Raw genomic sequence first — 14311 nt, 5'->3', positions numbered from 1 at the left:
ACACCACATACGCATGCACACCACACATTACATACATACTATACATATCACACGCATACACACATAAACCATACACATACCACACACATGCACACCAACATGCATACAGACTGCACACACCATACACATTACCTCTTACCTGACCTAGGTAGAGCTACCTTTGGATTCAGTGCATGGCTGAGGATGGCCTTGAATTCCCAATCCTCTGGTCTTTATCTCTCAGGTGAATTTTACCACAAATTCACAGCTTGAGATGGGTGTCATCTCAAATTTTGGCTAGAGGTGAATGAATAGTGTTCCATTCATAATTTACTGTATATTTCATTGACTAATGCCAAACTCCTCTCCCTCATTTTGTTTATTTGTAAATGAAGGAGAACTTTCTTGGTGTGTGACTTAATGAGATGGGCAGAAATGGGGTCCATGATCCCCACCCCACCCAAAATGTTCTCTAGTTTTATCTGAGGCACAGAGAGATAAACATTACTGTCTCTACACTCCATCAAATGCTATGCAGCCATGAAAAAGGATGGTCTGGGCTGGAGAGATGGCTCAGTAGTTAGAGCACTGACTGCTCTTCCAGAGGTTCTGAATTCAATTCCCAGCAACCACATGGTGCCTCACAACCATCTGTAATGGGATCTGATACTTCTGGTGTATCTGAAGACAGTGACAGTGTTCTCATATACAATAAATTAAAAATAAATAGATGTCTGTTTTGGGCAGTTGGCTTGGCATTGGGACTAGGATGGGTGGGACTTTCACTTTTTATATAAATGGCACACTAGTAAAGATTGAAATAGAGTTTTGAGAAAAAAATATAATTTCTAAAGAAATGCAGACTGTGGGGATGCTGAGACAGGCTTCTTCAGCAAATGAACCACAAGGAGAGGAATACCAAGAGAGCAAGGAGAAAACCACAGACTTGCAAATGTTTATGAGGTGGTTGTCACAGTGTAGTACGCCTTCAGTTCCAGCACCGGAGAGAAAGGAGCAGGCAGACCTCTGTGAGCTGAGGGCCAGCTGGTCTGCAACTGACCCTGTCCCAGATTGTTACAGGACACAACATTGCAAACATGACTTAATTTGATCTTCAAAGAATGGCTGTTCCTTTCTTAAATAACCAGAACTGTGTGGCTAACAGGAATATGTGATGTTGTGAAGGCATTATTTATTTTCCTGACATGGTGAGGTTCAGGGTCATGTTTGACTCACTATTCGTAAATGCACTGAAATACATGCTGAGATTCATTCCAAAATAGAAGCTGATAGAGCAGTATGGGTACAAAGCCAGGCTCGCCCTGACTAGATCACCAAGCAGCTATGTGAGAGATCTTTGCATTTGAATTTTTCTATAATAAGCACTTTAAAAAAAATTACACTTGGAGGCCAGATGTGCTGGTTTGTGAAGAGCAAACCCAATGCCTGGGAGGAGAAGGCAGGAGGGCCGTGAGCTTGAGTCAGCCTGGACTCATAATTAGTTTTAGGGCAGCCTGCACTTCAGAGTGAGACCTTGTCTTAAAAAAATAGAATAAAATATGAAGATAAAGATTAGATTTCAGTGTAGAGTAAGTAAAGAAAATAGCACATTTGCTAAATCGAACAGGGGTACAAACTTCCTCAGGACACAGCTACAACCAGGTGGGGTCCAGTATCGTCACTAAACCTCTGAGTGGTCCAGAGACCTTTTTGTTGTTTTTGTTCAATTTGGTTGGATTTCAGCAGTTAAGGAGACTAGGCCTAAATCTGTTTCTAAGAACTGGGCAATTCCAGGCAAGTCCAGGAGTCAGGAGCTTCCCTGCTACCTGGCCTGAGTCAAGAACAGTGGGTCAGCCTCAGTTTCCAGACTTCCTCAGCTACTTCCTGAGCCAACAGTTTCCAGCCCCCACACTCTGGTAATGGAATGTCTGTAGAGAAAAACCCAACAGATTAACATAGAGGTCACCTAACATGCTTTAAATCAGGCCTGCGAGGTCATTGGTTGTCTCTCCCAGCATGCTGGACTTCTGCAGAATAAAACACTCTGTGTTTACATACTATTTGAATCCAGGATATCATTCTTCTGTGAATCATGGAGCCTTAGAAAAGCGCCTAATCTCATTAAGCATAAGTTCCCTCACCTATAAAGAGGTTATCATAAACTATTTTCCAGGGAAGTCATGAGAGTTGTTAAAGTTAACTCTCTCTTTGTTATTGCAAACAAAGTCCAGGAAAGGATACTTAAGTAAAGCTGGCTAGGACCCATGAGCGACCTTAATACACATAAGCAAAATGACTTTCCTTTTACGTCTGTCTATCCTAAAAAAATGTCGGAGCTTTAGCCAATCAGAAGCAGCCAATGAATGCAAGCAAATTAACTAGAGAAGTTCTAGGGGACAGACCAGATAATGCAACTTCATTACCCTACTTTGTCTGACTCAGTGGTTCTCAATCACAGAGAATATTAAAAAAAAAAAAACAAAAAAAAAAAAACAAAAAACAAAAAACAAAACAGGATTTGAGTGTTATCTAGGCTGGGTAGCTCAGAATCTCTCCAAATGTGTCCTGGGTACAAGAATTGTAAGTGATGTTGAGGGACCCCAAGGACTTTTACAGTTTCACACCCTCCTTACATGTCCCCCACCCCTCCCTGCCCAGGGTCTTACAGCTTTTGTCTCCCACTGAAGGCTTTTTTGGTACTGCTCCCTCCAGGAAGGAGCGCTTCAACTTTATCTGGGCAGCCCTGGAATGTAGGGCATAGGTCCTGAGATGTAACCCATGTTGGCAGCAGCCAATCGATTTAAAAGTCAAGTAAACCCACCAATGTTTGCATGCCTGGTCACCATCACTGTTGTTGGGATTCTGTAAACCCCACCCTTCAATTACCGGGTAGTAGCCAGTTATGCTCCACCCCCCCAACCCCCCCCCCCCCCCCGCTGTGACCTGACACTATAAAAAGAGCTGCTTGACCTCTCCTCTCTCTCTTTGGCCTCTCTTGCCTCTCTAGGCCTTTTGCAGCCTTGCTTTCCCACCCCTACCCTTCCTCTTCCCCTTCCCTTCCCCTCTCCATGTGCTCATGGCTGGCCTCTACTCTTCTCTCTCTCTCTGCCTCTACTACCCTCTTAACTCTCCCATGACCTGAATAAACTCTATTCTGTACTATACCGTTGTGTGGCTGGTCCCTCAGGGGGAAAGGATTCCCAACATGGGCCCCCCCAGAGGCATCTCCCTTGCCCACCACACCTCCATGGGCCATATGCCCCCCACACTCTCTTCATCCTTCCACTAACATTGGTGCCAAAACCCGAGACATCATCTTTACACAACATTGGTGCCCCGTGACTTTTCCTTTCAGTGACCTTTCCTTTCAATGGTGCCCCGTCATCTTTTCCTTCCAGCTGTAGCCCACCCATTACTAAGTGTATAAAAACTATACTGACAGAGGACTCGGGGTTGCGTCTCCTCTGGATGTAGGCCACCCCAGTGCACTGGACTAATAAACCTCTTGCTTTTGCATCAATCCTCGATCTTGTCTCATTCATGGGAGCCTCAAGTAGATAAGACTCAGTTTGGGTCTTACAATGTCACAAGTGCTGGGTTTTACCTATCAGACAATGTAGTTGATTTTGTAATTGCTCTTTGGCTGATGTAATTCAGAGGCATTAAGATCCAGCTTGGCTAAAGCTGTTGTAAATTAGATTTCTCGCCTAGGCCCAGACAGACCACACCAAACACGGTTCCACGTGGAGAGGTTTAATAGAACGGGATAGGGCAGGGGTCAAGGCCGGGCGAAGAGAGGAAAAGGAAAGAGAGAGAGGAGAAAGGGTTTCGGTCTTTTGTAGGGGTAGTGACGTCACTTGCTCCCAGGTGGAGATGGGATTTAGAACTGATGTCTTCTGGGAATGCTTTGGCTGTTTCCATGGCAATTGATGTGCTAGGTTCCTGTCACCTGTGGGTGGAGCCATTGCTGGGGGAGGGGGCTATCCTAATGCCAACAAAAGCCATTTTTATTTTTAAATGTGACTGTATATGTTTAGACTAAGCTGATCCTTTACCTTCCAAGTATTGGGATTCAGGGATGGGACACACACACCCTTAGGTCATTCTCATATTGAGCAGTTTCAGTATCTGGATGTGCTCTCTGGGTGTTCTGGAAGGGCAGGCTCTGGTCAGTTGTTCATCTTTGTACTTATCTGGTCACAGCTGACCTGCCAGTTGCTGACTCAAAAGTCAGATCAGTTTGGTGTCTCCAGTAGGATTTTCCAGTGTATTTCTGAGCCTTCTGTGGGATGTATCCCTTCTGATTACACAAGGCTTTGAGTTTTGTAAAGTTCCTAGTGATTGTAGACCCCAGCCAGAGCTCCTGAGTCACACTCCAGGCCAGGGCAGGAGTTTGTGCATTTGAGTCATGCTGAGCTCTTGAACCTGGGAGCCAAGGAGTCTGGCCACACCCATACACCCTGCCCAGAGCTGCAGCTTCAGCTTCCTCTGTCTGCTACAGAGTGTTTTAAATGAGAAATACGTTGTGCTGGACTATACTGTCCGAGACCAGCTCAGGCAAACAACAGGTTCCCAGGAGCCTGAGCGAGGATTGAAAGAAAAAAGACAAGTTAGTTAAAGCTGCAGCAAGACTTTGGCCTGACCTCAAGGCCAAGCGAAGCTTAGTTTATTCCACCCTCTTTTAAATCACTTTAATTACATACAAAAAGGTAACATCAGTTCTGAGCCTGGGAATAAGCAAATTAACAATCAAAGATACAGTAAACGTCTTACTGCTCGTCAAGTGTAAAAGTCAGAGACAAAAATAGACACCTGCCCAGCCTTGAGCTGCATTCCTAAGGGTTCCCCTGGAGCTTCAAATGCAAATGTCTTCCCTCGGCCGCATTCCTAAGAGCTCTGCCCTGAACTTCAGATGTAGATGTACTTCCCTATAGCCTTATCCCAGGGGCTCTGCCTAGAGCTACAGATGCAAATGTGCTTAATTCTAGCCCTTACAGGGTGTAGCACAGAAGCCAGGTTTCTGCCTTGGCTAGCTTCAAGATGTCCTGGTAAAACTGTCCAGAGGTGCCAAAAATGCTCTCCACACTATACAAAACCCTTGTGTTGAAAGACCTCCGAAGGGAGACCCTCACTCAAGTCTCAGGAGAGGCGTGCACCCAGCGAGGCACCGAGACCAGACTTGCTGCAATCGCATGAGGAAGTTTATTGAAAGTGAAAGAGTGAGATCTCAGGCCAGCATGCTGGGGTTGAGACTCATACACCACGCAGGGGTAGAGGAGTTCGACCCCGGCCTGAACTTGTAACAGGCTTATAAAGGCAAAAATCACAAAGGAGGGGGAGGACAGGGGGAATGAGGAAATTCATAAGGGGAAGAATCATACATTTTTTATCAGTACACCCCCAGGCACACCTAGGGCGTTGGAACATTCCACAGAGGTCATCCGGACCTTCTGTGGTATTTTGGGAACTCAAATCTCAAGAAAGTGGGATTTCCTGGGTGGGATTTCCTGGGAGCGGCAGAGGAAATCCCTAAGGCAAGGAATCAGTGTCCTTTGACAACCTTTTACTCTTCATTCCCCCATTTTTCTTTTTGTAAAAAGCTCTAATCTTAGAGCGATCCCTCAGCTTCTTGTAATATCTGGTATTGTTGTCTTAGGACCATTACCTGTACAGCACTCACCCTTTCTTTTATAAAAGTCACCAGTCTATTGAGGATGCATGGCCCAAAGGTTAGGATTAGCATTAAAATGAGTAAAGGCCCGACCAAAGCAGAGACTAGTGTAGAGAACCAGGGTGACCGGTTAAACCAATTTTCATACCATCCTTGGTATGTTTCTCTTTCTTTTTTTTCTGTTTTCTAGTCTTTCTCTAAGCTTTGCCATAGAATCTCTTATGACACCAGAATGATCTACGTAAAAGCAACATTCTTCTTTTAGGGCAGCACAGAGCCCTCCTTCCTTTAGAAAAAGCAGATCTAATCCCCTCCTGTTCTGTAGCACTACCTCTGATAATGAAGTCAATGACTCTTCTAGTTTGGTTATGGACTGTTCTAATGCTCCCAGGTCCGCGTCCATAGCTGCTCTGAGTTCATTATAGTAGTAAGGTTGTTGGATGAGGGCAGCTGCCCCTGTTCCAATTCCTGCTGCCACTCCAAGTCCTAACAAGACAGCTAAGGTCAAAGTAGCGGCGGTTTAAAACAACAAATGCACTATCAAGCAGATTGAACAGGCGGTCCTCAGTTCTCATAGGGAGATAGGAGGGTGTGGTCAAAAGGGGATACGAGTCCTCATTTGGTGACAGAGTGAGACAAGGAGGTCTCTCAGGCCTGGGTGCAGGGTTATCAAGCACCGAATTGGGGCCTACGGGTCATGTGGGCGGACTCTCTATCTTTATCTTAATAACAAAAATGAATCTAGGGTCCCCTCTGCCAGTATAGACTCTCCATCCCCAACGGTTTCCTCTTACCCACTGACGATCTTGTTTTCCCTGTGGGGTGAAGCTGATATTTAGAGGGTTACAATAAGCCTGCCCCGTGTGTGCACAGCCTTACAGAAATGGCATTAATTGCTTCTAAGCGGGGGTCTTTCATTATAAGTCTTTATTAAAAAGTAAATATAAATAAAATTATAAATGTAACTTCTTTAAGAAAAAAGTTAAATGCGTTTCTTTCCTTTATCTTGAAGGTAATGTACCGTCTAGATTTAACCATGTATATATAATAAGCCTCAAGAAAGTGAGCTTCCTGCCACAAGAAGCTCCCAGCGGTTCTGAGGACTGTTCTAGATCCACTAAAACAAAGCAAAGCAACACGGAACCCGTAGAGAGCCTCGAAGGATGCCGCAAACACGTAACTCAGTACGTCAGAGTGTCAGACTGGTCTGTGAGCGAGTTCCAGGCCAGCAGAGTTTCCTGGTGAGACCCGTCTCAAACAAACAACACACAACCAAACAAACTGTAAACTGGACCCACCCCCACCCCCAACAAATGCCCGAGGTGCCTATTAGCATATCAAAGCAGACGCTGGCCAGCTCTCAGTACCAGTGGCTTCACTCAACACTTCACCCCACACTCTGCCCCCAAACCTTTCGAATTCTCTTCACATCTCTGAAAACTTCACTGATCCAAGCTCTAAGTTACACTGATCGCCCCACACCTGTCCCTTAGAGGGGACGCAGGAGATAGATGCTCTCCTGGGTTCGCCGTCAGAACCCCATTATCTAGCTGTACATAGTTGCGGGTGCTTTGGCTTCCTCTGAAGAAAATACAATGAAAAAAAGGCAGGCTTGACAAGCTACTGAGTCGGGAGTGCCTCAACTAAACTTTGAGAAAATGTGGGAGACACTGGGCTCGCCTGCTGGGACCATGGGAAGGGAATCTGCAGGACGCAGAGTAGAGGGCTGGCTTCCCCATAACCAAGAATGGAGCTGCCTGAGAACTCTAAAAGCTCATGAGAAAACTCCAAGATAACAAGACAAAGACGGGCTGGAGAGATGGCTCAGTGGTTAGAGCACTGACTGCTCTTCCAGAGGTCCTGAGTTCAATTCCCAGCAACCATATGGTGGCTCACAACCATTTGTAATGAGATCTGATGCCCTCTTCTGGTGTGTCTGAAATTGTGTGCCCACATACATTAAATAAATAAATAAGCCTTTAAAAAAATAAATAAATAAAACCAAGACAAGGAGTCTTGTGACAGCTACTTCTTCTAAAGATGGGTTTGTTCTTAGAATATGCTTTTATATACCAATTATCTTACTTTCGTTATTAAAAACTGTTTCCAAGAATGGCCCAACCCTCATATACAGTATACAGTTTGAAGTCATGTGGAGTTTGCTTGTATGACATTGTTTAACACTCAGAGTGTAAAGTGTCTGAGGTTCTGAATAACGTTAGTTATTGCACGAGTTAGTCCACCTCCATTTTAGGCTCTGCTCTATTCCCGACTATCCTTTCAAGTCTACAGAGAATCGAATGAGTTTTTGCTGAAAGAGAATGAAATGCCTTTAGTCTGGTGCCTACTTAGACCTGGGAGAGCTCTGGAGTTCTTTGTAGGGATGGGACCCTCCAATACCCGAGGCACCGTGACTGTGTTGAGGTTGGACTGGACAGGGGAGCCTTTGGTTGAAACTCTCCAGGTATATAACCCTGTCTAACTGCCCGTCCACTGCAGTGATTTCCTAGTTGTTGCAATTCTCATTATTCATTAGCAAAACCCCAATACACTGAAACAATCACTCATGTGTCATGAATAACCACAAACTTGTGTTAACCAAACAGGAAGCAGCGTCTTAGCCCCTTAAAGAATGAGGTGGGGAACCCATCTTATCCTATGTAAATTCCGGTCATCAGAGCTTTGTACTGTGCTGATCACACACACACACACACACACACACACACACACACACACACACGCACACACACACACGCGCACACACACACATACACGCATATATATATATATATATATATATATATATATATATATATATATAGATCTGTTCATATTCAGATTGTCTGAACGAGGCTTCAGAAGAACTCAAGATTAACAGATACTCCATCCTTTCTGGCCGTACTGGTAAACTTTTTTTCCCCAATCATAACTAACTTTGTCTGATAAAATATATGGCCTCAAACTTAAGAATTCACACACTAGAATTTTAGCTTACTTCATCAGTCTTGGTATTTTGGTTTTTTTAAAAAAAATATTGTTCTATATGTTCTTGTGTATTTATATTTTTTAATTTTTATTTATTATGCTATGTATTTTAATATGTTACTCTGATAGTTGCTGTGTTATGTTAGCGCTTTAAAGTAGTTCATTACTAAGAAGAAATTGTTGAACAGTCACAAAACTCTATAGGCAACATGGAATTCTATTTAAACAGATGTATTTATTCTTATTACCTATGTGGGTGTGTTCTGCTGACATGTATGTGTGTGTACCCCATGCATGCCTGATGTCTATTGAGACAAGAAGACGATGCCAGCTCCCCTAAAACTGGATTTATAGACTGTTGTGAGCCACCATGTGGGTGCTGGGTGCTAAACCTGGGTCCTCTAAGAACAGCAGAGGCCTTACCCCTAAGCCATGCATGTCATTAGCCTGTACTTTGGCTGTTTTCTGAGCCTTCATGTGGTCTCTGGGATTTGAACTCAGGACCTCTGAAAGAACAGTCAGTGTTCTAACCACTGAGCCATCCCTCCAGCCTGGAGGGATTGTTTTTCTTTTTTCTTTATTCTCTTCCTATACATTGCATCCCTTCCTCCTCCCTTCTCAGCCTGAACTCCCACCTCCCCTCCCCAGATCTCCTCCTCTTTTCCCTTCAGAAAAGGGCAGCAGTCCTCCAAAGGGGTACCAAACAAACATGGTACATCAAGTTAAAACAAGTCTAAACACTGGCATTTTAAATTTGCCACATTAGAATAATTTTTGTCAGAACATTAGAATAATATTTGTCATAATACAGTACAGAACAGAAGATTTGGCCTCATTTTTGTGTATTTATTGATATATGAAGCAGGGGCGAATACCCCAGGGGGATGTTACTCTAACAATGTCATTGTATCAAAGTCATCGTAAAAGCAGGTAAAGTTACAAAGATCACAGAGCTGTGCTTTCAAGAACAACAGAAGTGAGCGATGGTGTTTTAAATTCATCGGGGAAATATTCCTAACAAACATCAAAGGTTATAGTGCACTTGAACCATGCAGATCCTGAATTAGAAACATTGTTACCTTTTCTTTTTGCATTTATGTAGTGCATGCATACATGTGTGTGTGTGTGTCTGTGGTGTGTCTGTGGTATGGATGGTCTGTGTAAAGTGTGTGTGTTTGGTGTATGTGTGGTACGTGTATGTGGTATATGTATGTCTCTGTGTGTGCTGTATATGTGTGTATGGTGTGTAATGTGTGGTATGCTCGTGTGTAAGGTATGTGTGGTGCATGTGTGATATGTGTGTTTATGTATGAGTGTGTGTTGGTGTGTGTGTTTGTGTATGTGTGTGTAGTATGTATTTATGTGTATGTCATGTATGTATAAGGTACATGTATGTGATGTGTGTAAGGCATGTGTGTATGCTGTGTGTGGTGTGTGTTTGTATATGAAATGTATGTGTGGTTTGTGTGTATGAAGTGTATATGGTGTGTGTGTGTGTCTAAGGTATATGTGTAAAGTACATATGTGTAATGTGTGTGAGTATGTGTGCACGGATATGCTTATGCCACACTGAGTGTGTGGAGCTCAGAGGACAACTTGCAGGAATTGGTGTCTCCTTCTACTGAGTGGGTTCCATGGATTGAACTCAAGGTCTATAGGCTTGAGCCGTCATTGTTCTTAAGGCCTCTGAGTGAGAATCAATGTTCCAGGGTGTTGTAACCCGCCTTTGGAGCCCCATTGTGGTTCTTAACCACGCCCCAGAACCGTCCATCCGAGGAATCTTTACCTTGAACACATCCTGTTTTGTACACTGAGACTGCACCTGGCCTCCCCAGGCTTTGTTGTTCACCACGTATAAAAGGAGTCCCAAATAAAGCCTGGGTGGCATTCACCAATTATTGAGTGACCCATGTGTGTGTCTGTGTGTCTTTCTTTTTCAATGACGATGGTCCTCTTGCTTTACTTGTAGATAAGGAGAAATGAAAGTGGCGATTCTGATGGCTTTCCTCGTGCTCTCGGCTCACTGTGTTCCAGTAAGTAACCTCTGAATGTCTGTGCAAACGAGCTTTACTGCACACGTTCAGTCCTAAAATAAGGACAACACCCTGAGAGCAAAGTGGTATGTAGCTACTCCCCCCACCTACCTCAGAGCACAGCAGTGGTTCACAATCTTGGCTGTCCTTTGGACTCCTTCGGAAAACTTCCAAAAGTTCTGACATCTAGGAGCCACACCCCCAAGTCTGGCTTGACTGGTCTGGGGTTTGTGCCAAGTGTCTGGAGGGTCACAAGCTCCTGGATGACTCTTCCAATGGTGACTGGGCTGAGGACCATGTTTGGAGGAAGAGGCACTGATAGTGATGGGCTTGGAGGGGCAAGAGCCTGAGGCAGATAAAGAAGAGAGTGACTGTCACTCAGACTCACAGATGTGTCCAACCTGAGGCATGTGCATCTCAGGCAGCTTTGGAGACAGCCCAGTACACTTGCAGAAGACCATGTCAGAGGGTGGCAAGGTTAGAGGGCAGCTGGCCATCTGGAGAGGGTTAGTTCTTACTCTTCTTGATAAGACACTGATCTTAGGAAGACTTGTGACTGAGGCTAACACATGCCAGTTCCAGTCATTCCCTTTGCGAACGGGGTGTCTCTTAAACATCTACATGAGAGGCCCATCTTGCTCAGTGCTGGGATCATTCACCTGTCAAAAGGCAGATAGATCCTGCCTTCACAGGGTTGTAAAGAATTTCCCAGTTCTTTACTGATTATCAATACTGTGGATGTCCTGTCTCAGTCTTTCCATTTTCACAGGTAGCAAGATTCCCTGGCAGGATCGTCTTCTACTGTTCTTTTTTTAACTGGAAGGTAAAGTCCCCTCCCCCTTTTCCATCCCCTTCCCTCCCCTCCTCCTCCTATTTCCCTCCCCCTCCCCTCTTCCTCCCTTTCCCCTCCCATCCCCTCCCCCTCCATCACTACTTCTCTTCCTCTTCAGAAAGATATGATTTAGAGAAAAACACCACACAGACACTGTTTTACACACACACACTGTCATACACATACACTAAATAAACAAATAAATAAAAGAAGCCAATTGACTAACTAATTAGTCAGAAAGTAGGAAATTGTTTTGTTTCAATTTCATTTCTACCAGCGTTTTCATCTCAGACACACATGCCTCACACTCTAGCTTTCTTAGACACATCTATCATGATATTCAAGCATACATGTATATATTCCTCTTAGAGAACTTTGTCAACCAGCAACGTTCTTTCTTTCTTTTATAAGTTTTTTTGTTGTTGTTGTTTGAGGTCCATTTTATTACATACAGACTGGTGATCCATGTTTTGTCATCCTATTTTTAAAATCTTTTTTCTTTTTTTTCAAATTTTAAAATTAATTTATTTTATAAAATATTATTATTGCTCATAAAATTTGTTACATAATAATATATGATGAATACACGATTTTTTTTTTCTTTTTTCTTTTTCTAAGAAGGACTGAGGCCCAAGAAACAACAACTCACAGACCTTATGAAGTTCAAAAAGAAGGAAGGCCAAAATGTGGATGCCTCATTTTTAATATTTTTAAAAAGATTTACTTTTTTTATTGTGTGTGTGAGTACATAACTGTCACTGTCCTCAGACACACCAGAAGAGGGCATCAGATCCCATTGCAGATGATTGTGAGCCACCATGTGGTTGCTGGGATTTGAACTCAGGACCTCTGGAAGAGCAGTCAGTGCTCTTAACCACTGAGCCACCTCTCCAGTTCCAAGGTCTTTCTTCTTTCTCTTTTTTTGTCAAGAAATCTGGCAGCCAACTTTGTATTTATTTTAAGCTGCTGTCTGACTCGGATTTTAATATATAGGTTGTGGCCTCTTGGCATTTTCCTGTTGCTTCGCATCTCCCTGAGGACACTTGGCAAGGTTAGACTTACCATCCTCAGGCAGTTAGCAGATGGCTTCTTCTTTCATACTTTCAGTAGAGGAGCAGAGATGAGTGTGTAATCAACCAGCTAACCCTTAGCCCCTCTACTTCCATATGATGACCCTGAAGAAATTTGTGTAAATGTTTTCTTAAAAGAGCTTTCTTCAGAACACTGAAAAATGCACTTAGTCGGGCAGTGGTGGTGCACCCCGTCTATCCCAGCACTCCAGAGGCAGAGGCGGGCAGACCTCTGTGAGTCAAGGCCAGACTGATCTACAGAGTGAGGTTCAGGACAGCCAGGGCTGCACAGGAAAACCCTCCAGTTCCTAACAATCCACTTCTTCTTACCTTCCAGCCAGGCCGGAGGCTCTGTCAGTTCTTAAAAATCCATGTAAGTTCTTATTCTGTTCACTATCATTATGGTGCTTGTAGAGGACGAAGACTTGGGAAGATAAAGGGGAGGCAGGGAGTAGGAGGTGTGATGGCTGTGGACAGTCGGCCAAACCATAGCTTCTTTTTCATGAGATCCTAAACCATCATTTAGGAACTAACACACCCCTAAGAAAAGATCTACCGCACCAGTTCTTGAAAATGCTACACGCAGTTCTCAATTATGTTATCCATCAGAATATCTGAGTTGTTTTGTTTTTTTGGTTTATTTTTTTTTTAAAGAAAGAGACCACTTGTCTAAGATCACATAATTATAATTAAGAGAGAAAACACTTTAAAACTATGCTTTCAAAGTTCTTGTTTGGGACCTGGAGAATTGCAGTTAAGAACTCTGGCTGAGTGAGGTTCCAGGTTCAGTTCCCAACACCTACACGAGCTGTCACGACCATCCATAACTCCAATCCCAGAGGACAAGATGCCCTCTTCTGACCTACGAGGAACAAACTTTGGGTTCCAGCTCCCTCATAACAAGCAGGGTGTCCCCTGCAGACCTGTAACCTGGGCTCTGAGGTGGATGGACAGGAGGCTGACTCGCTGTCTGGGAAGGAAACCTGTCTGAAAGGAGAGAGGCAGAGAGGGAGGGAGGAGGGCACCTAGTGGTCTGTGGACAGCAGCATGAATGCACACAAAGAAAGAAAACACTTAGATGCCGCACAGGCTCTAAGACTTCAAGGTTGGTAAGAAGAGAGTGGAAACACAGAAGTTTGTGGTCTTGTTTAGAATTCTTCCCCCAAATCACTTAAAATTATAACAAATAGCCATGTGACTTTTATGTATACATATATGCTAGCTATGTGATTTTTAATGTCATTTTTTTTTTTTTAAAAGTGCATTTCTGTCTTGACTTTTGTTTTTATCAGAGGAAGCCACCAATGAATGGAAGGAAAACTACCATGGTCCCATCATTTTCACCCACAACAGAAGCTGACCTTTCTCTGACTGGGGGTCCTCTGCCTCCTCTTACTCCCGAAAGGCGGGGAGATTCGAGATAGTACAGTTCCTCATAGCCCAGAGAAGCTTCTTCCCCCACAGAGTGCGTGCTGCAGGCGGACTGCACTTCCAGGTCCTGTTCACAGTGTCTCCTTCCTATAGGATGCTTCAATAAAAAGCTTACATCACATTGTGCTGGGCAGATTTTGTCAACTTGACCCAAACCTCAGGAAGAGGGGATCTTTAAAAAAAAAAAAAAAGTACTTACTTTTATCTTACATGCCTGACTGTCATGCCTGCATGTATATGAAAGTGTTAGATCTTGGGGTGACAGACAGTTGGAAGTTGCCATGTACATGCTAGGATTTGAACCCAGGTC

The 14311-nt window shown here is 43.8% G+C and overlaps 1 protein-coding gene across 1 annotated transcript; it reads left to right on the top strand.

Moving 5' to 3' along the window:
• Positions 1-10614: 10614 nt before the first annotated feature.
• Positions 10615-13994, top strand: LOC308416347 (endotoxic shock protective protein U9-ORF-like; the record flags this gene model as incomplete). Its single annotated transcript, XM_080911296.1, has 3 exons — positions 10615-10668; positions 11438-11491; positions 13863-13994. 3 exons carry the CDS (start codon positions 10615-10617, stop codon positions 13992-13994), a joined length of 240 nt encoding a protein of 79 aa, XP_080767422.1.
• Between the last annotated feature and the right edge of the window lie 317 nt (positions 13995-14311).

Source organism: Micromys minutus (assembly GCF_963924665.1).
Source record: "Micromys minutus genome assembly, chromosome: 1".
NCBI lineage: Eukaryota > Metazoa > Chordata > Mammalia > Rodentia > Muridae > Micromys > Micromys minutus.
The sequence above is the reverse complement of the archived record's forward strand: the minus strand, read 5'-3'. Positions and strand labels throughout refer to the sequence as shown.